A 26,225-nucleotide genomic window follows, 5' to 3' on the forward strand; every position below is an offset into this window, starting at 1 on the left:
TTTGCTGAGTGACTGGATGTCATGGGTGCTGGGTTGGTGGGTGGTCATATGACTGAAGCTGCTTTTTCTGAGGGGGTGGGGGAAACCTGAGGGGAGGTCCTGGGATCCACTCCATGAGGTCAGCATAACTGAGTTTTGCTGCCGAACACACAGTGGGTGTGTGCTGTTGTGGCTCTTGCTTCCTCTTTGCAGCTTTCTAAAAACGGCCTGGGTTCCCAGAAAGGCCAGTGGGAGCTGGAGGGAGTCAGGTTTCGGTTTCCGAGGCGGGGAAGCAGCCAGGGAGTCATGTTTACCTTTGGGACAGAACCTGTTTTGGGGCTCCTGTCTCATCCTGTGATTCAGCCAGGTTAGGTTCCCTGGCCGTCCATCCCCAGAGCTGTTGTCAGAGCTCCTTGTCTACTCGGGCAGGCCACTCTCTCTGAGGAGTTTAGCTGACTCATCCTCTTCCCCCAGTTCTGAAGCTGACCTGGAAGTTGAAGCAGTTTCACTTTCTGGTTTCAGGTGACTGGATTTCAGAGGAGCCGCATCGCTAACCTACCCCAACACCCTCTTCTATCCCCACCACGAACTTTTCCCCTTGGATTTCTGATCATATCCCGGGGCATCTGTGGCCTTGAGCCCACATGTGGCCCTCTAGGTCCTCAAGTGCGGCCCTTTGACATGTGGCCCTGAGGGTGCAGGTTCCCCACCCCTGACTTGGATAGTGGAGAGGAGACCCTTTGTTCAAATCCCTTTATTCATTTCATCTCCACCTGGATATCATATCCTCTCTTATGTTGGCCCCAATTCTGCGCTTGTTCTGGATAAGGCCAGATGTTGTCAGGGACCGTGAAAACTATAATGAAAAAGAGACTTTCACAGTTGTATTGATCTCTGCTCTGGTCTTGGTTATTTCATTTTTCTGTGTTCTGTTGGTATAATACTTTGTTGCTGTTCTATCATTAAGTACTAACTATTAATTTCCTGTTTCTTATTAATAATAGGCAGCCAGTGCTATGCATTTGCCTCTAAGAGCTGACTTGGCCATATCCCATAGTTTCGGGGTATGGTTATCAGTATTATATTATCTGTGTAATGGGCAATTTTTAAAAACAATTTTCTCTTACCTAGTTAATCACTTTTTAAAACTTTGTATCTGAGAAAGGCTTTGGAGAGACTTCTGGTCTCTCCAGGAATTCCTGGTGATAGATGGGAAAACGTCCGTATATAATCTAAGACTCGGTCATACTATAACTTCTCTGTGCCCCACCCTACCCGTTGGCTACCCACTTAGGATGTCCGTGGTTAGAGTTGAACTAGAGATCTGAATACTCAAAGAAAGTGGTGCCTGACTTAGCAGAAGCTGGGCCTGCCTAACTATTCCTGATGGCCTGGAGATGTTGAGATCAGCTGGGCTGGGACTGGTGACCCAGACCCACCCTTTCCTGGAAAACCCGCTTCCCCAATGGGTAGTTCTTGTACCTGTCTACTTCTCTGCCCATCTCCCCGCTGGGATCACAGCCTAAGGAAAGCGAGGCTGACATGTTTGGTCTTTGAAGTAGGTCCAGTGTGGGTTGTTTCAATTTGGGGGCTTTCATGGGGGTGAGGGCCCTCCCAGGAGGGAGAAGGATGAAAAGGCTATAAAGGGGCATGTAGTCGTTCCCTCCAGGTGATTTGACCTCTCATTTGTATCCTCTCTGTTGCTCTTTCTCCTCCATCAGGACTTACAAGTTTTCCCAGAGTGAGCCCCGTGGTGAGTATAGGGAGGATTGTCCCCTATGTCCACTTCCCTGGCTGTGTGACTGTGGGAAAGTCACTTCTCTGGGCTTGTGTCTGCCTCTATCAAATGAAAATAGACCCTTCGTATTCCTTTGAAATCTAAAACCCCTCTGCTCAGCCCTAGCTATTCCATGGCTTGATCCCAAAACTTTTTCCCGGAGGAGATTCGGGGTTGTTAAAATAAAGTCCTCAAGCTTGAGGGACATGGAAGGAAGGAAAGAAGGAATACAAGGGAGGGAAGGAAGGGAAAAGGTAGAAAGGGCTAGGGAGAGGAGAGGAAGAGGAAAGAAGAAAGGAAGGGAGGAAAGAAAGAACGAAAAAAAGAAAGCTGTTTTCTAGGTTGGGATGAGGATGGCAAGGCAGAGAAACAGGTTCTTTCCTCCCTGGTCCCCTGTTTTGGCTGTGCTGGGTGACTGGTTAGTCATGTGGAAAGCCTGTTGTGGCCGTACGAGCCTGGTGGAGCCCTGGTCCCAGGATGTTGCAATTTCCTCTACAGTGAGCAATAGCTTCTAGGGTGAGAGAGATAAATTCAGGGCAGGGACTTTTACCCCAGGCACCCTGGTACTTTCTTCTGCTTTGTCTCTGCCATCTGTTCTTCTCCAAACCTTGTGCTTAGGGGATGAGGGGGTGAGGGAGTGAGGCAACATTCGCCATCTTTGCAGGGAGTGTCAGTGAAGCTGAACTACTTTCTGAGATGTGGCATCTATAGAAAAGATCAGGAGGTAGCTTTCCTGCACCTAGAACCCAGCCCCACCCCATCCCTTTTTTGTAGAATTTATATATGGCCTCTTGGGCGGTCCTTCAATGCCCATACCACTCATGACCAGAGAGGAGCAGGGAATATTTTACTTTAAACAATATTTTTTCAAGATTTCACATCTGGGAGCCACCTTAAGAAAGCCAGTCACCCCTTCTCATTTTTGTTGTTATTAGTCATTTTCAGTTGTGTCTGACTCTTTGTGACCCCTTTTAGAGTTTTCTTGGCAGAGATACTGAGGTGGTTTGCCATTTCCTTCTCCAGCTCATTTTACCGATGAGGAAACTGAGGCAAACAGGGTGAAATAACTTGCCCAGTGTCACCCAGCTAGTAAGTGTCTGAGGCTGAATTTGAAATCAGGTCCTCCTGACTCCGGGCTCTGCATTTTACCCACTGCGCCACCTTAGCTGCCTTCTCCTAATTTTACAGATAAAGAAAATGAAGTTTAAAGAAATGTAGTCATTCAACTTGTTCAGTCTCACACCATTACTGAATTGCAGTACTGGGATAAGAACCCAGGTCTCCTGACTCCTCTTCCAGAACCTTTTCTCAGACTCTTCACTTTGGGGGAAGGGGAGTTGAGTAAGAGAATATTTTAAATGTCTTTGGCCTTTAATAAACCATCAGATTACTGATTTTGAGCTAGAAGGGAGCTCAGAGGCAATCTGTTCTAACTTTCATTTTACAAGTGAGGAAACTGAGGCCCAGAGGGGTGAACTATTTGGCCTAAAGTCATACGAGTAATAAGTCTGAGAGGCAGAAATCAAACCCAGGTCCCGTCGCTTCAAAGCCAGCATTCTTTTTGTTTTCATCTCTGTTTTTGTTTTTATTATGCATTCTTTCCACTATACCACACTGTCTCACGTGATGCAGACTCTATTCCACCCCCTCTGCTCCTAACACAACCCCTACTAAAGGCTGAGCCTAGACTGGGGCGAGGAGGAATGATCATACTGGGAGTTTCCCATGGAACTAACCCAACTTGCCCAGAGAGTCTCTGATCTGGATGTGTTAACTTTTTGTTTTATTTGATCTCTGCAGTGGGTATGGCCTACAGGTCATAGGATCAATCATCACTTTAGAGCTCGAAGGGAACTCAGGCCATCTAGTCAATTGCTTTCATTTTACAGATTAGAAAAATGAGTCACAGGGAAGGTAAGTGACCTTGCCTCAGAGGTAGTAAGCATTGTTATTATTGTTCAATCATGTCAGTCACGTCTGACTCCATTTGGAGTTTTCTTGGCAAAGATATGGGAGTGTTTTGCCATTTCCTTCTCCAGCTCATTTTACAGAGGAGGTAACTGAGGCAAACAGGGATTAAGTGACTTGCACAGGGGTTACCCACTAGTGTTTGTTTGAAGCCAGATTTGAACGCAGGTCTTTCTGACTCCAGGTTGGCACTGTATCCACAGTAAGCATTAGAAGTAAGATATGAATCCAAATCCTGGGATTCCCTAATCAGTACTCTTTCCCTGTTATCAAGCTCCATCCTGGTAGCAGAGAAATCAGGATTCTTTGAGGAGATAAGATCTGTGAGGCTAGGCAGTAGAGAGAAAAGGGGGCCTAGAAGCCCAACAAGAGGGATATACAGGTAGGCTGGGGGCAAAGACCAGAAAGCCTGGACTGGCATACTGTTGGCAGTCAGGGGCTGAATCTGCAACCAAGAAATGACCTGGCATGTCCCTTCTAGCTTATTTTTCTTTTTTGAATCCCCATAACAATCCTTTGAAGTGGGTAGTACAACTATTAGCCTCATTTTACAGATAGGGGAACTGAGGTGCATGGAGGGGGTGAGAAGGTTAAGTGATGCTATGAGATTTGGAGTCAGATTAAAATCTTGGCACTTAACTACCTTCATAACATTAGGCAAGCATTTTCTAGGCCTCAGTTTCCTCACTTATAAAATGAAAGGACGTAATAAGATGGTTTCTTAGTTCTTTTCCATCTCTAAAATCTTGTGATTCTAGGTGTCTTGACCAAGTTCAGGAAATAGTAGAGCTGGGATTTGAACATGGGTACCCTGGCTCCAAATCTAGGTGTGTTTCTGTTTGTACCCCACTGGAATCCATCCAGCAGAAAACAAAACAAAATAAAACACTGAGAGTGCCCAGATGATTACACAATTACATAGAGACGTTCCCATCCTCACTCCTGGCTGCCTAGTGAGTGTAACAGAGCCCAAGGGGAATAGGTGGGGGCTACCCAGAATGCCTCACTACCCAGATCTGCCTGACCTCACTGCACTGGGGGCAGTGTGTGCCCACACAATGGTGGCTTCTGTGCCCTGCCTGCCTGCTGCCCTCCTTCTGCAGCTCAGCCCCTGAGAAAGGACTGCCAAGCCAAGAAATTTTCCATGAAGAGGTCCTAGTTAGTGATACTGTCTTAGAGCTACCCCCAGGGTAAATTAGAGTGTGCAAGCTGGGGGAGTGGGGGGGTGGAGAAGGGAGCAGGGCACAGAACAGCCTTCCTACTAGCTTCCAGGAATCAATGAGCACATGAACCAGTTCAGCATGGAGGGAGAGAGGGTATTTGAGTTCACTGCCCCCAAACTGCTGTGTCTCATCTGCGTCAGAAGCATATGGTGTCAGAGAAAGGAAATGCTTGAGCCTGTCATTTTCTTCTTAATGAAACAGGTAGAACCTCGAGCTGATTGTCAGTCATTTGATTGACAAGTCGTTATTTATAGCCTACTGTGTGCCAGGTACAGAGCATACAAATGCAAAAACTAAACAGGCCTAGCATGGTGGCATATACCTGTAATTCCAGCTCTGGGGGAAGCTGAGGCTGATGGCTTGCTTGACAGTTCTGAGATGCAGGCTGTGCTATTAGGAGTGTCTGCATTAAGTCCGTGGACATCCTAGTCTTGAGCTCCAGGGAAGAAGGGTGGAGCCAAGTTGCCTAAGGAGGAGTGAGCTCACCCAGATTGGAAATAGAGAAAGTTAAGGCAGCTGTCTGTGGTGGGATCTGGCCATAAGTAGTCCCTATGCTTCTAGCCTGGAGGAAATGGGGAGACCAAGTCCCCTTTATTTTTTTTTTTGGTAGAGGAGGAACTGAGTCTTAAAACAAAAACTCAATAGGCCCTGACCTCAAGGAGTTTATATTTTACTAGAGGAATTTCATATGTTCGCAGATTAGTAAATATAGGATATATGCACAATAAATACACAATAATTGGGAGAATCAGGAAGGAGATAGCTCTTAACTGATCCTTGAAGATTTTGGGGGTTCCAAGAGATAAAGATAAGGTAGGAGAATATTCCAGGCACAGAGGTGGGATCTGGGTTATCATGGAGGAATAGCCAGCAGGCCAGTTTGTCTGGAGAGTAAATTGGGAAAGGGGAATAATCAGCCTCTGGGCAGCTAGGTGGCACAAGGGGTAGAGTGCTGGGTCTGGAGTCAGGAAGACTCATCTTCCTGAGTTTGCATCTGCCCTCAGAAATGTACTAGCTGTGGGACCCTGGGCAAGTCACTTAACCCAGTTTACCTCAGCTTCCTCATCTGTAAAATGAGCCGGAGAAGGAAATGGCAAACCACTCTAGTATTTCTGCTGAGAAAACCCCAAATGGGGTCACCAAGAGTAGGACATGATTGAATATGACTTAATAACAACGACCAAGTAACACCACAGAGGCTTTGGGATCAAGGTTTGTATAGGTCCGCGGCAAACAAAAAGTGAACTTGCCCGTAAGGTGCTTCTCGAATGCAGAGTCAGCATCACCACCTACCTCTCCCCCAGTTTTCTTCAGACTTGGGCTGCTGAGCCAGGTGGTGTTGGAGGAAGCCTCTGCATTCCAGCCAGCTACTCTTCAAGCCCTGGGGTTCACTGGTAGATTCTGAATAACAATAAGAGAATCCGAGTAAAAGAATTACACCATAGACTTGGAAGGAACATTATAAATCATTCACCCCAATGTTTGCATTTTATAGATAAGGAAATGGGCCCAGAGAGGGAAATGTAGGTTCCCTAATTGTTGGTTTAGTCTTTTCTCTGCTATACCATGCTTTTCTGCCCCCCCCCCCCCCCCCCCCCAGCACCCAGAAGAAGTCAGACCTTGAGTGTGGCATTGGAAATAGATCCTTGCCAGTGTTGGGGTGTTTTGTTTTGTTTTTTGTGCTTAATATATTGTTATTTATTTTGTTAAATATTTCCCAATTACATTTTTAAAAGAATTTAGCATTCATTTTTTAAAATTTTGAGTTCCAAATTCTCTTCCTCTCTTCGTTTCCTCCCCCATCCCTTGAGAAGGCAAGCAATATGATATCAATTGTACACAGAAGTGTTTTCTGGAGCTGTTGGCTCATGTTTTCCTGTGTTTGCAGTCTGATTGAAGGACATAAATTTGGTGTTTGTGGTTTGAGTTTTTGGGGGGGGGCAGGGGTCTGGGTCTTTTTAAGTATATGAGTTCAGAAACAAAGTGAATAAAGGAGTAAGACATTGGACTAAGGGGAGGACCTCCTGAGCTGGTTTGGTTACAAGGATACAAGGAAATGGTGGCTCCTTTCTGTTCCCAGTGGAGAGATTCCCACATTAGTCCATATCCAAAAATATATGTGTCTCATTCTGCATGTTGAATCTTATCACCTCTCAGTCAGATGGGTAACAGTGGTTCATCAACAAGCATTTATTAAGTGTTAATTATGTGCCTAGCACCTGCTAAGCACTTGGAGGACAAGGCAAAAAAAAAAAACAAACCCGGGTCCCTGCCCTCGGAGAGCTTACATTCTGATGAGGAAGCCAAAAATACTCTGTGGAGGGAGAACAAAGATTTCTGTCTGCTTGACTCCTTGTTCTAACCTTACTCCCTCTCTGAGGTGGTCCCTCTCCCTTGCACTGCTTACACTTCCTAGGGTGACAACCATGGATGGATTTCCTCCCCAATTCCCCAACTGCTTTAAAAAAAAAAAACAACCCAAAACATACTGGTTATGTATGCTCTATCTGACTGTCTCTTTTCACTGTGCAGCACAGTATTTTGGCTTAGAGCAAAGAAGAGCCTCTTTTCTCAAGGTCTAAGCGAGCTCCTCTATTAACCCTGCTGAGCTCTAATTCATCAAGCATTTATTATACAAATTCAATGTACAGAGCACTGTACTAGGAGAAACTGAAGGAGATGTGAAGATGAATTAGGACTTGGGCCAACCCCTTGACTGACTAGTTGCCCCTGTGGCTTTGTGGCTGTGTGTTTAATCTGGCTTTTTCCCCTCCTTCCCTCCCTTCTCTTTCTCTTTCTCCCTCTCCCCCTTCCCTCCTCTTCTCCTTTTTTCTTCTTCTTCTTCTCTCTCTCTCTGTCTGTGTGTTGTGTGTCTGCCTCCCTCCCTCTCTTTCTCCCTGTCTCCCCCCCCTTTTCTCTTTTTTTCTTCTCTCTCCTCTCACCCTCCCTCTCCGCATTTTTTCTTTCTCAAGAGCTCTTTGTGACTGACTCATAAGGAAGCTACCCTAGTCTGACTGGGCTGGGCTGTATGTCTGTCTCTTCTCCAGGGTCTCATCTTGGTGCCACCCATGCTGAGTGAGGAGGAGGACTACAGAATGTTCCAAAGCCAACTTCATCGAGTTTGAAAACACCTGCTTCCCAAGAAACTGCTTTTTGGACAGGCCCCCATTTTGATGGTAAGACGTAGAGAGCAAGGTGACCCTTAGCCCTGAGATCCCTTTCCTCTCTCTCCCCTCCCTCCATAGTATGCCCTCCTCCTACTCTATTCTGTACCACTCTTGTGTCCCAGAATCTAATGGGAGCACACCTTTCCATCTGTACCAATGCAGAGGTGCACACTTGGGAACTAGACATGGCACTCTTTAGTAGATAGATTGCCCTGCCAAGATTTCAGTTTGCATTTTTATGTGAGAGCAGAGAAGACAAAACCTGGCTCCTGTGATAGGAGAGGCTAGACCAAGCTTGGCCCAGCTTGGCTCACTGTTTCTATTCCGAAACTGCCCCAGCTCAAGGGCTTGGGGTTAAAAGGGGACAGGTTTTTGACCTGATTAAATCTGCATCTGCTCAGTTTTCATATCCAGGCACTCCACCCCTAGCCTGGTACATCTGCTTCCTCTCTCTCAGGATATTGCAAAGAGGAACTAACACAGTAGTCTGTGGAGGAAAAAATCATCAGGGGACGGCAAAAAGAGTGAAGAAGGGGAAATCAGCTATGATGTAACAACAGAGTATACTGGGGTGATGGAGTCAAAAAGCCTCGGACATAGGATGGTTTCAGTCCAACTTGAAATAGGAACTGGGAGGCCACAAGAGTCAGAAATAAATGAGTTTGATTTAGTTCAATTTCACGTCCCCCAGGAATTAGAACTGAGCCACCACTTCCTAGTGCAGAGCAGGAAACCCTCTCAGGATAGCCGTATTCTCCCTGCACATCAGCCCAGCCCAGGGAGCCTACAACCAGATCCTGGGCACAACTACAGAAGCTTTGTTTATGGCTCAATAAATGGGGTCGCCCAGGATTCCTTTGCCCTTTTGTCCTCCCTCCCCTTCCACGACCCTCCTCCTACTCTGCACTGCCAGCCTCCCCCACCCCCGCCTCCCAACTTACAAACAGAGAGAAGTAGAACTAGCCCTTCTTTGCCCCATGGACTCAGAAATCTGCCCCCGCTGCTTGAATTGTTGCCAAGTCTCTGACCAGGGGATGGGGGTAGTACAGTTGGTCCCCTTTTTCCACTCCATAATTGGTCTTTGCTCTGGGAAGAGTGACCAAAAGCCAAGTGGGTTGGGAAAGAGGCTTTCCCAGTCTAAGTCCATCGATCAGTAAGCATTTATTAAGCGCTTACTATGTAGCAAGCACTATGCTAAGCACTGGAGATACAAAAAAAGTAAGAACAAATATTTATTACCAACTCCCTGGGGACCAGATTTTCCTCTTCCTCTTGCTGAAAGAATTGCCCACTCAGTTGTTGTTGAAGGTCACAGAAAGACAGAAATATCCACACTCCTTACCAGTATCCCCCCCACCCTAAACCAGCTCCTGTCATATACTTTAATCTCTACCTTAATATCTAGAGTAAGATTCATGGTCCTTTATTAAACATTTACTTTATGCCAGGCACTTCGCAAATATTATCTCATTTGATCACAATAACCCTGGGAAGTTGGTGCTGTTCTTATCCCCATTTTACAGTTGAGGAAACTGAGGAAGACAGGTTAAGTGACTTGCCCAGGGGTCGCACTGCTAGTAAGCATCTGAAGAAAGGAGGGAGAAAGGGTAGAGAACCAGCCCTTATTAAGCACATACTATGTGCCAGGCACTGTGCTAAGCACTTTATAAATATTACCTGATTTGATCCTCATAATAGCCCTGGCAGGTAGGTGCTATTATGATCCCTATTTTAGGGGATTCCCTAGTTGAGGAAACCGAGGCAGACAGAGGTTAAGTACCTTGCCCAGGGTCATACAAGGCTGAATTTGAACTCAAGTCTTCCTGACTATCCCCTGTGCCACCTAGCTGCCTCTTGGGCATCTTGGATGTCCCTTTCTGGGCCTGTCCTAAAAGAGTTGCCAGCCAGGTTATCTACCCTATCCAGTCTGACCACATCTAATGTTCATTCCCCTTATCTCTTCTTCAGAGAGCCCACTGGGGTATATGAATCCTGTCTCGTCTATCCTGCGATGGCCTCCAGTGACCAGAATGGCGGAAGCATCTCCTCTTCCAGTAGCCGTCTACAGAGCCGAAAGCCACCCAACCTCTCCATCACTATCCCACCCCCCGAGGTCTCGGCCACGGGCGAACAGGACAGCATGCTCCAGCCTGAGGTAAAGGGGTGGGATTCGAGGGGAGATGTTACCAAGACCGGCTTGTGACCCCAGCCTAGCCTGTCTGGCGCCATGTTATAGATAGAGAACTGTCTCCTAGTGGATAACTAGTGTGTTCACAGAAGAGCAAGCAGGCATGAGGCTGGCTAGATGAAGATTTGTTGCTTCCTTGTTAGTTTCTTACATCTAACCTAGGACCTCAAGCTCAGGGTCCTTCCCTTCCTCTCCCAACAGTGTTCAGGATTCTGGGTAGAGGTAGCAGCCCCTTCCTGTATCATAGTGCCACAGGCCACAGCAAAGTGGTCTGGTCTGAGATTGAAGCTCATTCCTTCACCCCAATTTTGTGATATCCTTGCCACTTGGGTGCAGGACAGGAATAGAACCTAAGACTCTGAGTTCTAGAAGACATTCAAATTAGAGAACTAAAAATCTCTTCCCTATCCCTTTTGCGTCCTCCTTGCCCCTTCCAGAGGCCGAGGAACCCAGCCTATATGAAGAGCGTGAGCATGCAGGAGCCTCGAGGGCGATGGCATGAAAACAACTCAGATCGGCGTCCTGGCTTTCGCCGCCAGGCCTCCCTGTCCCAAAGCATCCGAAGGTGAGTGCCAGACTTTAATCTATCGCACACCTCCTTAGGATCCTGAAGCACCTAAGTAAGTCTCTTGGGGGCAAGTATTAATAATCCCTTGTGTTTATATATCACTCTCGCTTCCTAAGTACATTTATATTCATTATCTCATTTTATTCTTATGAGATTCTCCTGAAGGAGATAGGGGCAAGAATTTTTAGCTTAACTCTACAGATGGGAAAACCCAAGCCCAGTGAGGATAAGTAACCTCCCTACAGTCACCCAGGAGTAGAACTTGGTCGTGGGCTCAAAGAGAAAGAGTAAGCCTTTTATTGAAGTGGAGTGATTCATCCCTCCTGTGCGTGTGCATGCACACACACACACATCCATGGCAGCTAGGATAGCACTGTGCTATCCACTGACAGAGCACCGACCCTGGATTCAGGAGGACCCAAGTTCAGATACGTAACACTAGCTGTGTGACCTTGGGCAAGTCACTTCACCTCATTGCCTAACCAAAAAAAACCAAAACAAAACAAAAAAACCAAACACACATCCATGTGCATCCCCTCTCTCCTCTGTTCCCTTGAGACCTTTCTAAACAGGTCAGTGAGGTGCTGAACACTAGGTTGGAAGGGACTTAAAGGTTCCTCTAGACATGTACATTAGATCTGTGTTTGTTCCTGCAGGGGCACTGCACAGTGGTTTGGTGTCAGTGAGGATTGGGATGGAAAGCGTCAGAATTGGCATCGCAAGAGTCTCCACCACTGCAGTGTGCGCTATGGAAAGCTGAAAGCCTCCTGCCAAAGAGACCTGGAGCTCCCCAGCCAGGAGGTGCCTTCTTTCCAGGGTATTGAGTCCCCCAAAGCCTGCAAGATGCCCAAGGTACAATCCAGTGTAACAAACATTTATCAAGCTCCTGGTGTATGTAGATCATTGTGCTAGATACAAAATACAGATTTTTTTTAAGCATTTATTAAGCACCTTCTGTTTACCAGACGTGGTGTTAGGTTCTGAGCGTAAAGAGACAAGGACAAAAATAAAAGTATCTGTCCTTAAAGAATCAATCAATCAGTGAACATTTATTAAGCTCCTACCATGTACCAGGCACTGTGTTAAGTGCTGGGGATATAAAAAGAGTCAAAACACAGTGCCTGTCCTCAAAGAGCTTACATTCTACTGGGAGAAGGTAACATGTGCCTAGATAGGCATATTTCAGTGGAAAGAGAGCTGGATTAGGAATCAGAGAACCTGTGTTTGAATCTTAGCTTTCCTCCTTACTATCTCTGGACCCTAGGGCTAGTTAACCTCTGTAAGCCTCAGTTTCCTCATCTGTAAAACAAGGGGATTGGACTGGAGGATCCTTAAGATTCCTTCCAGTTCTAAATCCATGATGATAGTGATGAAGTAAGTGCTGTATATAAAGTATGGAAAGCAGTTGGGTTGAGGCACTAACAACAGGGAGAATTAGGAAAAGCCTCTTGTAAGAGATAGCCCTTGAGCTGAACCTTGGAGAGAGCCGGGGGTCCCAAGAGGCAAAGGTGAGAAGGGGGAGGAAGAGCATTGCATACATAGGAGACAGCATGTGTAGAGATAGAGGTAGGAGATCAGATTTCATGTACGAGGCCCATCAAGTGGTCCAGTTTAGTTGGAACATAGAATGTGTGAAGAGGATTAATGTGGAGTCAACCAGCCTGGAAGGAGAGATTGGAACCTGATTGTAAAAGGCCTTGAATGTCATTCATGAGATTGTCTCTTACCTGGGAGGCAGTAGGGAGCCACTCATGGATAGCTATAGTATACAATATTACACGATCATGCAGTAGAGAAAAGCAAAACACAATCCTCTGTGAGGTTTGGAAGGATCGGGGAAGGCTTCATGGTAGAAGTTGGATTTGAACTGGACTTAAATTCATCACAGAGTAAGAATTCTTCATGCAGTGTAAGAGTACAGTGTTTGTTCAGGGGGCAGGAAGTTGTCCAGGTTAGGTACCAGGTAGAAATAGAACTTGAGTGGGTGTATGTCTGTATCTGTTTTGGGGGTCCCAGTGATGCCTTTATACCAAGAACCTGTGTAATTGCTTATATTTCCCTTACTTCTTCTCTGCACTTCCAGATTGTGGATCCACTCGCTCGGGGCCGGGCATTCCGACACCCAGATGAGGTGGACAGGCACCACCCCCCACTGCCACCACTGACCCCAGGCGTGTTGTCCCTCAGCTCCTTCACCAGCGTCCGATCGGGCTACTCACATCTCCCCCGTCGAAAGAGGATGTCTGTGGCCCAGATGAGCTTTCATGCTGCAGCTGCTATCCTCAGGGTGAGTTGTTCACAGCCCTCTCCCGGGTCCTTGATTCGCTGTGGTGTGATGGAAGGACCCCTAGATTTTAGTTAGAAGATCTGGGTTCAAATCCCAGTTCTGTCTCTTCTTATCCAAGTGACTTCTGGACCTTGTCAGTTTCCTCATGTGTAGGTTAAATCAGATGATGGCTGAAGTCGTTTAGGATCCCTTCCAGCTCTAAATTTCTGCAGGCAAAATCTGCTTCTTTTCTCAGGCCAGCATCTTCCCCATGCTTTCCTCTTCCTTGTTCTCTTTTTCTAGTCTCATGCCTGGTTGCTTACTGTGTCCACTGGCCTCTGGCCGTGTGATCAAATCCCTAGGCAGCAACAGTGAGGGACTAGCATCTTGCAATTGGACCACTTCCCCCTAACTTTTACTCCCAGCTCTCATCTCCTTTTCTACCCAACCACTTGGTACCCCCTCTCTCTGGCTCCCATAACTACTTTCTATGCTTTCATCAGCATCCAGAGAAAGACAGCTGTTGACTGGGGAAAAGGCAGGATAGAACCCTGGGAATGAAAGAGCATAGGATCCTAGGTCCTTGGGGATCCCATAACATGTTAATGGTGGTAAACCCAGCTACCCAATCAGAGTGGTGGCATCAGTTATGGGAGCAGAAAGCAAAGCCTGGGAAAGGATGGAAGGATTGAGGGGAGGGAGGGACATACAGAGAATGACAGTGTTAATGTTCCTTGTCATCCCCCACCTCCCCAGAGATTTTCATTATGTAGCTATATTTGAGGGTTATCCTAGAATCCTCCCTCCACCTCCCTATTTATTTCCCCTAGTTCAACCATATTTCACCCACTAAGATGTTGCCACCGGTTAATTGATGGAGAATGGCAATCAGTTCCTCAGGCAGATTGGGAGAAGAGGGCTACAGGTGGAAGATGTTGACTGCCTTCCTCTAAACAGCTGTACAAGGATGGGAGGGGAGTGACTAGTAGCAAGGAAAAGCCCAGATGTTCTGTGAGCTGGCATTGGACAGGTAGCAATGGGAGAAGGCTTTGAGGCTTGTGTGCTGACCCTTGTTCTCTCCCCTGACCAGGGCCGATCTGTGCTGGAGCCCACAGGCCAGAAGCGCCGGGTGATCAAACGAAGCTTTGCCTGCACCAGTTTCCATGAGGAGGATGTGGTGGATGGAGTGGACACATTTGACTCCTCATTTTTTAGTAAGGCAAGCATGGGGTTCTGCGTCCCTCCTACTGTGGCCTGGGATAAGGGGCTGGGAGAGGCTGGGGAATGGACTCGAAGAGACAATTTTGCATTTTAAGGTTTTCCTTTCTTGGTGCTAAGGTGCCCTGAGAGCCAAAGGACCCGACCATTGCTTGGGTTGACATGTCAACTCTTCGGACTTCTCCCAACTGTCGAGCCCCGAGCTTTGTTCATAATGTGATACTTTGCCTAACTCTGTACTCACAGGCCTGGGCCGGGTCATTGACCCTTGACCTCTTCTGCAGATCCCACATGTTCCCTTCCTCTTTCCCCAGCTAAGTCCTAGTCCTGAATTTGCCTTGAGAGGATTGGGAAGTGGTTTCTTACCCTGTCTCACTCCTCTTTGCCCCCTCCTCCAGATCGACATGCAGGAGATGTATTCAATGCCTGATGATGTCTTTGAGTCACCCCCACTCTCTGCCAGCTACTTCCGAGGGATCCCACGCTCTGCTTCCCCCCAGTCCCCTGAGGGGTTACAAATTCCCCTGTGAGTATAGATCCTAGAGTTCTCATGAAAGTGAGGGTGTTGGTGGGATGGGGGAGGGAAGAGATGAGCCTGCGGGGGGGGGGGGGTTGGTGAGATCAGCAATGTCCCTTGCTCACAATCCATTTCCATGCTTCTATTGCTTTGGATGCTGTAATCAGTCAGTCAATAAACGTTTATTAAGCACCCACTGCGTGCCAGAAACAATGTGCCAGGCACTGGGGATTCAAAGAAAGGTAAAAGATAGTTCTTGCTCTCAAGAGGTCTCATAGTCTAATGGGGGACACAACATGTAAATAACTATGTACCAACAAGCCATATGTATAAATGGGAACTAATCAACAGAGAGGAGGTATTAGAATTAAAAGGGATTGGGAAAATCTTCCCGTAGAAGGTAGGATTTTAGCAAAGACTTGTAAGAAGCCAAAAGATGGAGATGAAGGAGAGTGTTCCAGGCATGGAGGGCAGCTAGAGAGAGGCTCAGAGTATATATGATGTAGGGGAGAATCTATGTCCAGGGCAATTTCTCTGCCCCCTTACTTCTTTCCCAAATGGGACACAGCCAGGAAAAACAAGCACAGCACTGGATCCATCTACTGACCCCCAAATACTTTCTAACCCCTAAGGGCTGTCACTGAACATCCGGGCCCGGGGTGGGATGGGAGGGGGACCTTCCTAGAGCTGATCGTCATCCTTCCCTGTCTACCCCAGGAAGGAATATACCCAGGCCCCAGCTCCCACCACCAAGCGGGGCCAACGCATTGCCTCCAAGGTTAAACACTTTGCCTTTGACCGGAAAAAGCGACACTACGGGCTGGGTGTGGTAGGGAGCTGGCTGAACAGGAGCTACCGACGCAGCATCAGCAGTACCGTCCAGCACCAACTAGAGAACTTTAGCAGCCACCGGTGAGAGGGGTAAGGGGTGGGTGTGGCCTTGCAGGATCATCGGAGGCCTTGACACCACTACCCACTGGCACTCTGTAGTCTGCAGCATAGATTGATCAAGTGTTCCTTTGAGCAGAGACCCAATCTTGGGGCCTCTAAGGAGAAAGAAAGTAGAGAAAAGCCAGATTCTGATCTCAGGTAACTCTCTGTTCTCTAGGGAAGGCATTAAAAACTTACTGTATATACACAGCTGAAGGGTTTATGTTCTTCCCTGCCCTCCACCATTCTTGATCTCAGTAGTATGAAATTAACATAATAGTATCAATATCAAATTGCCTGGAGTAAATTAAATGCCTTTTAACTATTGTCACTATACACTTTCCTTTTGTCCCCCTTTAATAGGAGGTTATATGTTTTTTGTTTTGGTTTGGTTTTTGAGACAGTGAGGGTTAAGTGACTCACCCAGGGTCACATAGCTAGTAAGCTTCTAGGCAGAATTTGAATTTCAGGGCCAATGATCTATCCACTGCGCCACCTAGCTTACTCCTATATGCTTTTCACTAAAATACCCACCACCTTAATTTAAGACTGCAGTGTATTTGAAATTTTTCCAGTTTAGCAAAAATATATAAGAAGTACCAAAAGTTTACTAATTGGTGAAATTTTTTGGCACTCATTACCGATTAGAGATGGGAATATAATATTCTACATTGAAATAAAATCAGTGATTGATAACATGTAATAAAAATCAGTCTGTTTGAGGTTAAAAAAAAGTCCTCACTTTTGTTCCCTGTTCATTGTTTGTACTCATCTTTGTGTCTCCCTTAACCTTGGTTGAGGGCAGGGGTCAAAGACAGTGATCTAGGGGTTCTTCAGAGTTTCTGATCCAGTGACCCCTACTGACCACACACTCTTCTGCCCCCAGGCCATACTTTACTTACTGGCTAACTGTTGTGCACATCCTGATCACGCTTCTGGTGATTGGTACCTATGGCATTGCCCCTATTGGATTCGCTCAGCACGTCACCACCCAGCTGGTGAGTTGGGGCAGGAGTCCAGGCTTAGGCAGAACTGCCTAGTAGGGAAAGTGGTCTGGGTTGAAAATTTTAGTTTTTGCCCTTGGATGCCCTGTGAAAACCTTGTTGTATCACTCAAGTCAGGAGAGGGCCTTGCCCAGGCAAGGCAGCCCTTCCTTGGACAGCAGGGTACTAACATAGCTAGTCATCCCAACCAGGACCCTCCCTAGGGTCTCTGGCAGGGTGATAGCCTTTCTCAAATCTCCCCCTGCAGGTGCTAAGGAATAAAGGTGTGTATGAGAGCGTAAAGTACATCCAGCAAGAGAACTTCTGGATTGGCCCAAGCTCGGTATGAAATTCAGAACCCACCAGTCAAGGTCACTGGGAATAATATTATTATTATTAACTATTCCACTTATCAAGCGGTTGTGTGTTAGTCACTGGGAAGACAAAAGGAGCTACTTTCTGCCTCTGATTGTCTTGAGCTTTTCCCTTATCCCGTTGCCAAGGCTGCCTCTCCTCCCAGCTGGGTCCTTGGTGCTTTGTAGGAGGTGCCCAGCCCAAGCAGAGACCTCAGTTATACTTTGCATGGGAGCAGCAGCAATGTGGCCAGGTATAGTGCAGGAACTCTGACTGTGCTGGACCAGAAGAACCTTAGATCTTCCAAGTCATCTGTCTGCCAAGGGTATTCTTTGCCCCTATCTCTTACATAACAACTACAAGAATAACATTTTTAGGTTTGCAGTGTGCTTTACAAATATGATATAATTTAATCCTTACAACGGCCCTGGGATTATTATTATTATCCCCATTTTACAACTTAGGAAACTGAGGTTGAGAGAGATATAGTGACTTGTCCGTGGTCACACAGCTAGTAAGTGTCTGAGGCAACATTCAAAGTCAGATCTCCCTGACTCCCAAGTCCAGTATTGGCCTTGGAGATCCTCAGTCAAGGGATCTTCTCTTACAGAAAGGGACTTCTCTCATTCTAGGCTCCTCAAGGGTGAGGATATGGGCAGGAGTATCCCCCTCTTTCCTCCAGACTTAGTTCTCTTTCCCCCATGTTTCCAACACCAGATCGATTTGATCCATTTGGGAGCCAAGTTCTCCCCATGCATCCGGAAAGATCGGCAGGTCGAGCGGTTGATCCAGCGTGAAAGAGACCTGGAACGTGACTCAGGCTGTTGTGTCCAGAATGACAACTCAGGCTGTATCCAGACTCAGCGGACAGACTGCTCGGTATGGGGGTGGGGAGGGGAAGAGGGTGGGGAGGGAGCACCTCTCTGGGCAAGGGCTGGTGGGAAGGGAGTGGAGGTGGGACCTGGGAAGCAGGAGCTGTTCAGGCATCCTCAATGGTCGCTGCCCCTTAGTATATGTAAGGTGGAATCTTTGCTTTCGAGTTGGGTGGAAACTGAGAGGCCATCTCATTCTACCTCCTCATTTTTTATGGGTGAGATAAGGCCTGGGAGAGTTAAGGCACTTCCCTAGGGTCTCTCAGGTCAGAGACAAGATTTGAACTCATGTCATTAGCAGCATCAATTTGCACTGCCCTTTGTTTTTATGTCTTTCTGGTTGTGTTTCTTACCTTTCTCATCAGACTAGGCTTTCCCCCAAGCTCAGACTACTTCTGCCTTCTTTTACTTACCCCATCATACTTATCACAGAGCTTTCTATAAATGCAGAGATCTTTCATCTATAAGTTTTGATTAACTTCTCCCAGATTCAGAAGAAAACTGAAGTTGAGCCCCTTTTTGTACTTGGGTGTCAAGACCTTTTATGGACTTAAATCTTTGGAAGGGGAAAGATAGAACCCTCTTTCTTAGGCATAACTGCCCCTCTCTGACTTTCTAGGAGACTTTGGCTACTTTCACTAAATGGCAAGATGACACTGGTCCCCCCATGGACAAGTCTGACCCAAGCTTGAGGCGGACATCAGGAGCCGTTTGCCACCAGGACCCCAGGTACAAATTGGACCAACCTTCAGAACTGAAGCTGTGAACATGTGGGCTCTAGAATGTGTTTTCTAAGTAGCAGTAGAGGAACAGAGATGGGACCCTGAATATTCTCTCTTTGAGCCTGCCATTAGACTCAACAAACTTTTATTAAGCGCTTACTGTATGCAGGGACTACTGTCCAAGGCACCAAGGACACAGATAAAATGGGACAAAGTCCATGCTATCGTGTGGCCTGGGTTCCTGCCTGCCCTCAGGCACTGATGGGGCAGTGCTGTGGTCATTCTACTCTGGTTTCTTTTCTTCCTCCCCCATAGGACATGTGAGGAGCCAGCGTCTAGTGGTGCCCATATTTGGCCAGATGATATCACCAAGTGGCCAGTGAGTAACTTCTTGTGATTCAGTGGGGAGTGTGAGGGTGTGTATGACAGAGACAGAGAGAGAGATGGTAGTACATGTATACAGCTACCTCTCATGTGTTCTTCTTAGATATGCACAGACCAGGCCAAGAATAACCATACTGGCTTCCTTCATATGGACTGCCAGATCAAAGGTCGTCCTTGTTGCATTGGCACTAAGGGCAGGTGAGCACAGTGACCGTTTTCTCCCTACACCCTGAGATTTTAGGGGATCTCATCCCAGGCCTATCTCCTTCTGGTTTGTGTGAGATAATCGTTTTCCTCCCAGGATTTTTGAAGCTCTCCTACCCCCATCCCTCATAATTGCTTCCTTTCCCTGCGCCCTCTTCTGTTCCTGGCACTTTTCCAGGTCTGAGAGGATGGACCAGAGGAGTCTTTCCATAGACAGGGGTGCCAGGGCACTTGGCTGTAGAGGCAGCTTCTTATCTTCTCTAGGCTGTTAGTTGGAGGCTTGGGGAGTAGAGGACGGGGTGGGGATAGGGTGGAGGAAGAAAGGTCCTTTGGAAAGCAAGGAAGGCAAAGATGATACCACAGTCTTAACTCCTTCTAATCTCATTTAGCTGTGAAATCACAACCCGGGAATACTGTGAGTTCATGCATGGCTATTTCCACGAAGAAGCAACACTCTGTTCTCAGGTGAGCTAAGGATCAGTGAGAGCTAAGTGCACTGAGCTCTCAGAAAGGGGACTAAGTTATTTTGATCAGGGAATGAGGGACTGACATCTATGGCCCTCCAGTACCAAAAGTCTAGTCACTTTCCTTGGGCTGATACCATAGCATAGCCCAGCTCTAACTCTACCATCCCCTTTCTTCTCCCTCCCTGCCCCTCACTTAAGGTCTCCTGGGGGCTGCAGACATAACCAGTGGCCCAGCTGGACCATAGCATCCTTTGAGATTGACCACTATTCATTCACTCTTCCCACCACCTTCTGCCCAATTCTCCTTTCTTAGGTACACTGCTTGGACAAAGTATGTGGGCTTCTGCCATTCCTGAATCCTGAGGTCCCTGATCAGTTCTACAGACTTTGGTTATCTCTGTTCCTCCATGCTGGGTAAGAGTCTCTTATAGGTTTTTCCCCGATCCAAAGACAGTGAGCTCCTCTTTGAGGGCTCCTTCTTTGGAGTAAGTAATTTTGTTAGGCAAAATGGAACCACTGAAGAGATTTGAGCACAAAAACGACATGATCAAATCTTTAGGGGAAATGTCTGATAGTGCTATGAGAGAGGGACTGGAGGTTGGAGGAGAGTGGAGGGGAAGACCATTTAGAAGGCTATGTCAACCTTACCAGGCATGTAGTAATGAGAACCTCTGCAAGCCTGGTAGCAGTGAAAATAGAAGTCACGGAGGAGAGGTGGGAGAGTTATTTCAGTGATAGAATTGGCATGAGTTGGTCATTGTGATTGGGTATGAGAGTTGAGGGAGATGCAAGAGTCATAGTTCATATCAAGCTATCAAACATGGATGACTAGGTAATTGGTGTTACCATTGACAGAATTGAGAAGTAGAAAGGAGTAACAGATTTTTTTGGGGAAAGATGATAAACTCATTCCTCATTGAGCTTGAGATGGGAATGGGACATCTAGAAGAGATGTCCTATAAGTAGTTGGAGATCCAGGATGAGAGAGGTCAGGGCTAGAGGTAAAGATTTAGGAGTCATCCATCTACATAGAAGTGGTGGTTGCAGTCACTGGATCAAATGAGATCGACAAAAAAGGAAAAGATAGAATAGAGAGGGAAGCAAAGAGGGCCAAGGACAGAACCTGAAATCACCTCTCATGCTAAGGGATTAGGAAGGTGATGAAAATCTTCTGGAGGAGATAGATGAAAACAGCTAGGAGAACCACAAAATGTGCTATCTCTGAAATCAAGGAAGGAATAGGATCCAGGAAGAGAATAGTTAACAATGCCAAATGCTGCAGAGAGGTCAAAAGGGGATAACAACTGGAAAACAAGCAACTGGATTTAGCTATGAGGATGTTATTTTTTTATGAGGATATTATTGATGATTTATAAAAGAGTACTTTACATAGAGTGGTAGGGAAGGAAACCAAGATTGTAAGGGGTTGAGAAGTCATCAATAAGTGGAGATGTTAGATATAGGCAACTTTTAATGTTATTTTTATTCTGAACTTGATACCCTAAGAAAGAATATTTCCATATATAAGATAGAGCAGAAAAAGAGGATTATATATGAAACTGTGAGTCTCTATTACATGCAATTAGCTTTTTAAAGAAATCATAATAAATTTAACCTGTTACTTTCAAAGCTATCCTGCTTGTCTCTGTTTCCTTCTGTACTTCTTTCTGATCTTCTCTGGGCATTTTTTAAAAAATGCCTCAATAACTTTCTTTTCTGAGCAACTCACTCCTGTTTTCTGTGGTAGAAAAAAATAAAAACATAATCCTTGTAAGAAAGAGTTGTAATCAGGCAAAACCAATCCACTTATGTCATATCTAAAAATATATATATCCTGTACCTTGAGTCCATCACCCCTCTGTCTGGAAGTGGGAAGCATACTTTCATCATCATTCCTCTAGGGCAGAGGTTCCCAAACTTATTTGGCCTACCACCCCCTTTTTAAAAAAAAATTAATTCAGTTCCCCCTGCCCCAAAATCTACTTTCTCTAACCCTTTAACAGTTTTTTAATTGCATCATTTCAAAAAAATATAATTTTTTTAAAATGATGCATCTTAAATTTAATAATTTACTGTAAATTTGTGGTTTTTTCTTGCATTGAAATTTTAATGACACAATATTGCATCATGTAACCATATAGTATCATATTGCAAACAAGTCATTACACATACATATTCCTACTGATGCATGTTGGACTTCCTGACGATTCTCGACATGCTTGCCTGCCAACACTTGCTTGTTAAGACCTGTCAGCAGACTTGACTACTGATGAGTTATAACTTGCATCTGGGTTAACAATACTACATCCTTCCAGTGGCCTGAACCTGAGTGGGGGGAGGAAGCAGGGAATATGGTTAAAGGCTTGAGCCGAAAAGGTTTGGAACAGTAGCTTTGGAGAATGATGTAAGAAATTGCTAAGCAGCAGTGAACATTCACTTGCAAGTGCACCCCCTAGATGGTAATAGTAGCATCAGCTTGCTGTTATGACTCCCTAGCAATGTTCATCCACCCAGAAGTAGAATGGGAGATGGTAGGGATTATCCAGTCTGGAGGAGATGGTTTTCATCAAGCATATAAGTGCTGCTTATGAGCAGGTTACTATGGTAGGGTCTGCAGATACAAAGACAAAAAAACGAATTGGCCTTTCCCTCCAAGGAATCTGTAGTCCACTTTGGGAGTTAGGCACAGGTGGGAATACACAGCACACACAGATAAGTAAATATAAAGTGATTTGGGGACAAGAGTGAGAACCCAACTGAGGATATCAAAAAAGTATTTGTATGAGGGGAGGGCACCAAGAAAATTCAAGAGGGTGTAGCACAGGGGTGGGGAACCTGTGGCCTCAAGGCCTTGGTCCTCAGGTGTGGACCTTTGACTGAATCCAAACTTCATAAAACAAATCCCCTTAATAAAAGGATTTGTCCTGTAAAACTTGGACTCAGTCAAAAGGCCACACCCAAGGATTTAGAAGGCCACATGGGGCCTCGAGGCTGCAGGTTCTCCACCCCTGTAGTACATTTGTTGAGCAGGAGTTCTGGTGGACACTAGTCCATGGGATGGTAATGGGAGTAGGGGAATGGGCTAGTATGGGAGTAAGCCCAGGTGAAATGGTCCTGAAGAAGGAGTTGGGCTGATCAAAATAGAAAGGAGGAGTCAGAAGGACGTAGGAAGGACATGCAGCTTTTAGCTACTGCAGGATTGGAGAGAATAGCTTAGAGAACCCAATATGACGAAAGGTAGATTGGGAAGCCATGTTAGCAGTAAAAATTTAGAGAAATTGCCTGGCCCCAGAGTTCTGTTGGTTGGGGTATTTGTTTATTTTTGGAGGCAATTGGGGTTAAGTACTTGCCCAAGGCCACACAACTAGTAAGTGTCTGAGGCTGGATTTGAACTCGGGTCCTCCTGACTTCAGGATGTGTAATCTATCCACTGCACCATCTAGCTACCCTTCAGAGTTCTAAATAAAATGCGGAATTCTGACCTTTGAGAGAAGAGGCCTGCATAGGATCTCAACCTCTAGTATTTTTTAGGCCCACAATGATGAAGAAAGACACTCTGTTCCTGTCTTAGGTTGGGGCACTGCTTCGTGTCTGTGCTTTTCCAAATGACCATTCTGCGGGACCTGGAAAAATTGGCGGGCTGGCACCGGATTGCCATCATCTTTATCCTCAGTGGCATCACAGGCAACCTAGCCAGCGCCATCTTCCTCCCATATAGAGCAGAGGTAGGAGACCCAGAGACATATTGTCCAGTATGAATTCTGTGATCTTATCCTTGGAAATGGAATTCTTTGGGGGAAAGATTGGGCATAGAGGGAATCTCTATCTCCCATCCCCTTGGTTCCTGGGGGTGTTTGATATGGACTAGGCCAGCGGTTGAAGGACTGTCCCCTACCCAGTATCTCAAAATAGGTGATGAACTCTAAACGCTTTGGCTTCGGGGGAGGGAGAAAGAGTCCCCTACGATACTAGGCAGTTTCTTTTTCTTTTTTTTTCTTTTTTTTTTTTTCATTAGGCAGTTTCTAAGGAGAAGGGTTTGGGATCAGAGAGTGCATCCTATCTTTGCTTCCCATCCCAGCCATATTTACTTATGAGGACCTTGCTTCTCTCTAGGAAGCTTTGCTTTCTGCCCTGGCTTGTCCTCTTCAGACCCTGTTTATGTGCCAGGATGACACCCCGCATTCCTCCCTGTCTTGGTCTCCCCTGTCAGGGCTTAGCAGGATGATGCCTAATCCTGTAGGGTTAGCTGACTGGCCCTCTAATCCCCATGGATGAGGGAGGGAGTGGAGCGGCAGCGGATGATGCTGACTCACCGGAGGACCTTCATTGACATTTAGCCTTGTCCTTGATTCGCTCCTTGACTGCCTAGGAATGGCCCCAGTCTTTAACCCAGCAGTTCTGGTTGCTGTGGCTCCCAAACCTTTACCAGGGCTGAGTGATGCTACTGTGCCCTCCTCTCCTCAGGTGGGCCCTGCAGGCTCCCAGTTTGGTGTCCTTGCCTGCCTCTTTGTGGAGCTCATCCAGAGTTGGCAGCTCCTGGAAAATCCCTGGAAGGCATTCCTGAACCTGTCGGGCATCGTATTCTTCCTCTTCATCTGTGGGCTTCTGCCTTGGATCGACAACATCGCCCACATCTTCGGTTTCCTCAGTGGCCTGCTACTCTCCTTCGCTTTCCTGCCCTACATCACCTTTGGCACAGGAGACAAGTACCGCAAGCGAGCCATGATCCTGGTGTCCCTGGTCATCTTTGCAGGTCTTTTTGCCTCCCTTGTCATCTGGCTGTATGTCTACCCCATCAACTGGCCCTGGATCGAATACCTCACTTGCTTCCCCTTCACCAGCCGATTCTGTGAGAAATACGAGCTGGACCAGGTGCTGCACTGACACCCTTCCCCGATCCTGGGCTCCAGGCCTGCTCAAGGATGGAAAGCTAGGAGAGGGCCCCTTTTTGGTATCTGGTGCCACCAAAGTTTTGGGCCGTAGAGGAGAAAGGGAGAGCATGGCTTCTCCCGGGGGAGCTCCATGGAAATCTCCTTTCCCTCTACTGGGAGGCTACGTGAATGTGGTGGTAAAATCCTCTTGGAGTCAGAGGGCACTCACTCACTGGCAACTCCTAGAAGGGGGCTGGGGCAGCATCCGCTTGGTGTGGATAGGTCAGGCAGGAGAAGGCTACTCAGGTTCCCAGTGGCATTTGGGGAAATGGAGGCCCCTCTCTCTCTTATATCCTCATGTTCTTGACCGAGGCCTATTAGGGGAGGCCCGAGCAGCCTACCCCTAGGGAGCTTGGTTCACACAGATTCATATCCCCTTGCCTTCCCTACACCACCATTAGGAAGCCAGGAAATCTTTTTCCCCCACCTCACACCCAGGGAGCTACTTTTTAAAAGACCATCCGAGATTGTCTTGGATGGTTTTCTTTTCCTCCAAGGCCTTTGGTTATGCTTAGCCATAGCCTGACCTGGTGTCTTCTCGCCCTTCAGTACCTTTAATCCGTTCCCAACCTGAGGAAGCCTTTTCTGTGCAAGGTCTCTGCTGCTGAGGCTGCCATAGACTGTGGAAAGGTCTGAAGGGCCAGATTCCCTTCCTAAACCTCCCCATCCCCAGACTCCCATAGAAACTTTTCAGTGGTAGATGGGGTGGTCCCTCCTTCCCCATCTCCCCTGCCTCACTGCCTCACCCCCAGGGCTTTCAATGAGTTGTCTTGGGGGCTGTAAACCTTTCTTAGATGGATTCCATATTAGGAAGTTTGGTGGATGCCCTTAAGAAAGAGAAAAAGGGAGGGACAGAGACGGGAAGAGAGATTAAGAAGGTAAAAATGCTGTTTGACTGGGAATGGGCTGGATCTAGGAGTTGGAGGCCTCCTGATTCTGTCCTTCACCTCCTCTTCCCCATTCTCCCCCTACTACTGACTGAGATTCTTCAGTAACACTCCCCAGCCTCAATAGCTTTCTACCTCACAGCACACCCAGTAATGAGGATGAAACCTGGCTAGCTTTGGGGAGCTGATTCAGATTAGGAGAGTTCCTTTTTTTTTTTAACAGGTTCGTTTTGGAATTATTATTTTTAAAACTTAAGCCAGTTTAGTGATAACTGTTGTGGACAGTATCACTAGTTAATTAAATATTCTTTATAGAAAACAAAGTGTAAGTTTCATCCTTGGGAAAAATGTTTATTTTAAATGCAGAAACTAGAAACAAAGCAAAAGCTGAGACTCGGTAATGTGAAAATGAACCATGATCGCGATTGATAGGGCCTTGATGGCTTTATTTTACGTTACAGTGGGTATGGGTGGGGGAGGGGTGGAGGTGGAGAGGAAGGACACTTCAGTTTAGCCATTTTGTCTAGGACGTGAAATCAGAGAGGTTGAAGACTTTGGAGTTGGGGCAGTTCATGGGGTCGTTGCTAGAAAGAGGAACTGGAACGTTCTGTGTTTGGGGA

The 26,225-nt window shown here is 46.6% G+C and overlaps 1 protein-coding gene across 7 annotated transcripts in view; it reads left to right on the forward strand.

The window, feature by feature from the left end:
• The window catches only part of RHBDF2 (rhomboid 5 homolog 2), a 45,418-nt gene extending 19,511 nt beyond the window's left edge, over positions 1–25,907 (forward strand). For 5 of the 7 annotated variants that reach the window (XM_027872854.1, XM_027872853.1, XM_027872859.1 and 2 more), the window contains 18 exons: positions 7,995–8,123; positions 10,083–10,269; positions 10,740–10,867; positions 11,527–11,722; positions 12,954–13,157; positions 14,227–14,355; positions 14,753–14,880; positions 15,589–15,783; positions 16,688–16,799; positions 17,053–17,127; positions 17,856–18,017; positions 18,630–18,739; positions 19,048–19,111; positions 19,220–19,314; positions 19,710–19,785; positions 20,101–20,201; positions 23,359–23,512; positions 24,252–25,907. In XM_027872854.1, coding sequence (XP_027728655.1) covers positions 10,126–10,269; positions 10,740–10,867; positions 11,527–11,722; positions 12,954–13,157; positions 14,227–14,355; positions 14,753–14,880; positions 15,589–15,783; positions 16,688–16,799; positions 17,053–17,127; positions 17,856–18,017; positions 18,630–18,739; positions 19,048–19,111; positions 19,220–19,314; positions 19,710–19,785; positions 20,101–20,201; positions 23,359–23,512; positions 24,252–24,671 — 2,493 coding nt within the window. In that variant the 5' untranslated portion in view covers positions 7,995–8,123; positions 10,083–10,125 and the 3' untranslated portion in view covers positions 24,672–25,907. Of the gene's footprint in view, positions 1–1,700; positions 1,733–7,994; positions 8,124–10,082; positions 10,270–10,739; positions 10,868–11,526; positions 11,723–12,953; positions 13,158–14,226; positions 14,356–14,752; positions 14,881–15,588; positions 15,784–16,687; positions 16,800–17,052; positions 17,128–17,855; positions 18,018–18,629; positions 18,740–19,047; positions 19,112–19,219; positions 19,315–19,709; positions 19,786–20,100; positions 20,202–23,358; positions 23,513–24,251 lie in introns of those variants that run through there. The other 2 variants (XM_027872858.1, XM_027872860.1) reach the window with 2 other exon arrangements.
• The last annotated feature ends 318 nt before the right edge of the window (positions 25,908–26,225 follow it).

This window comes from Vombatus ursinus, unplaced genomic scaffold, assembly GCF_900497805.2.
Source record: "Vombatus ursinus unplaced genomic scaffold, bare-nosed wombat genome assembly UNPS02014801.1, whole genome shotgun sequence".
NCBI lineage: Eukaryota > Metazoa > Chordata > Mammalia > Diprotodontia > Vombatidae > Vombatus > Vombatus ursinus.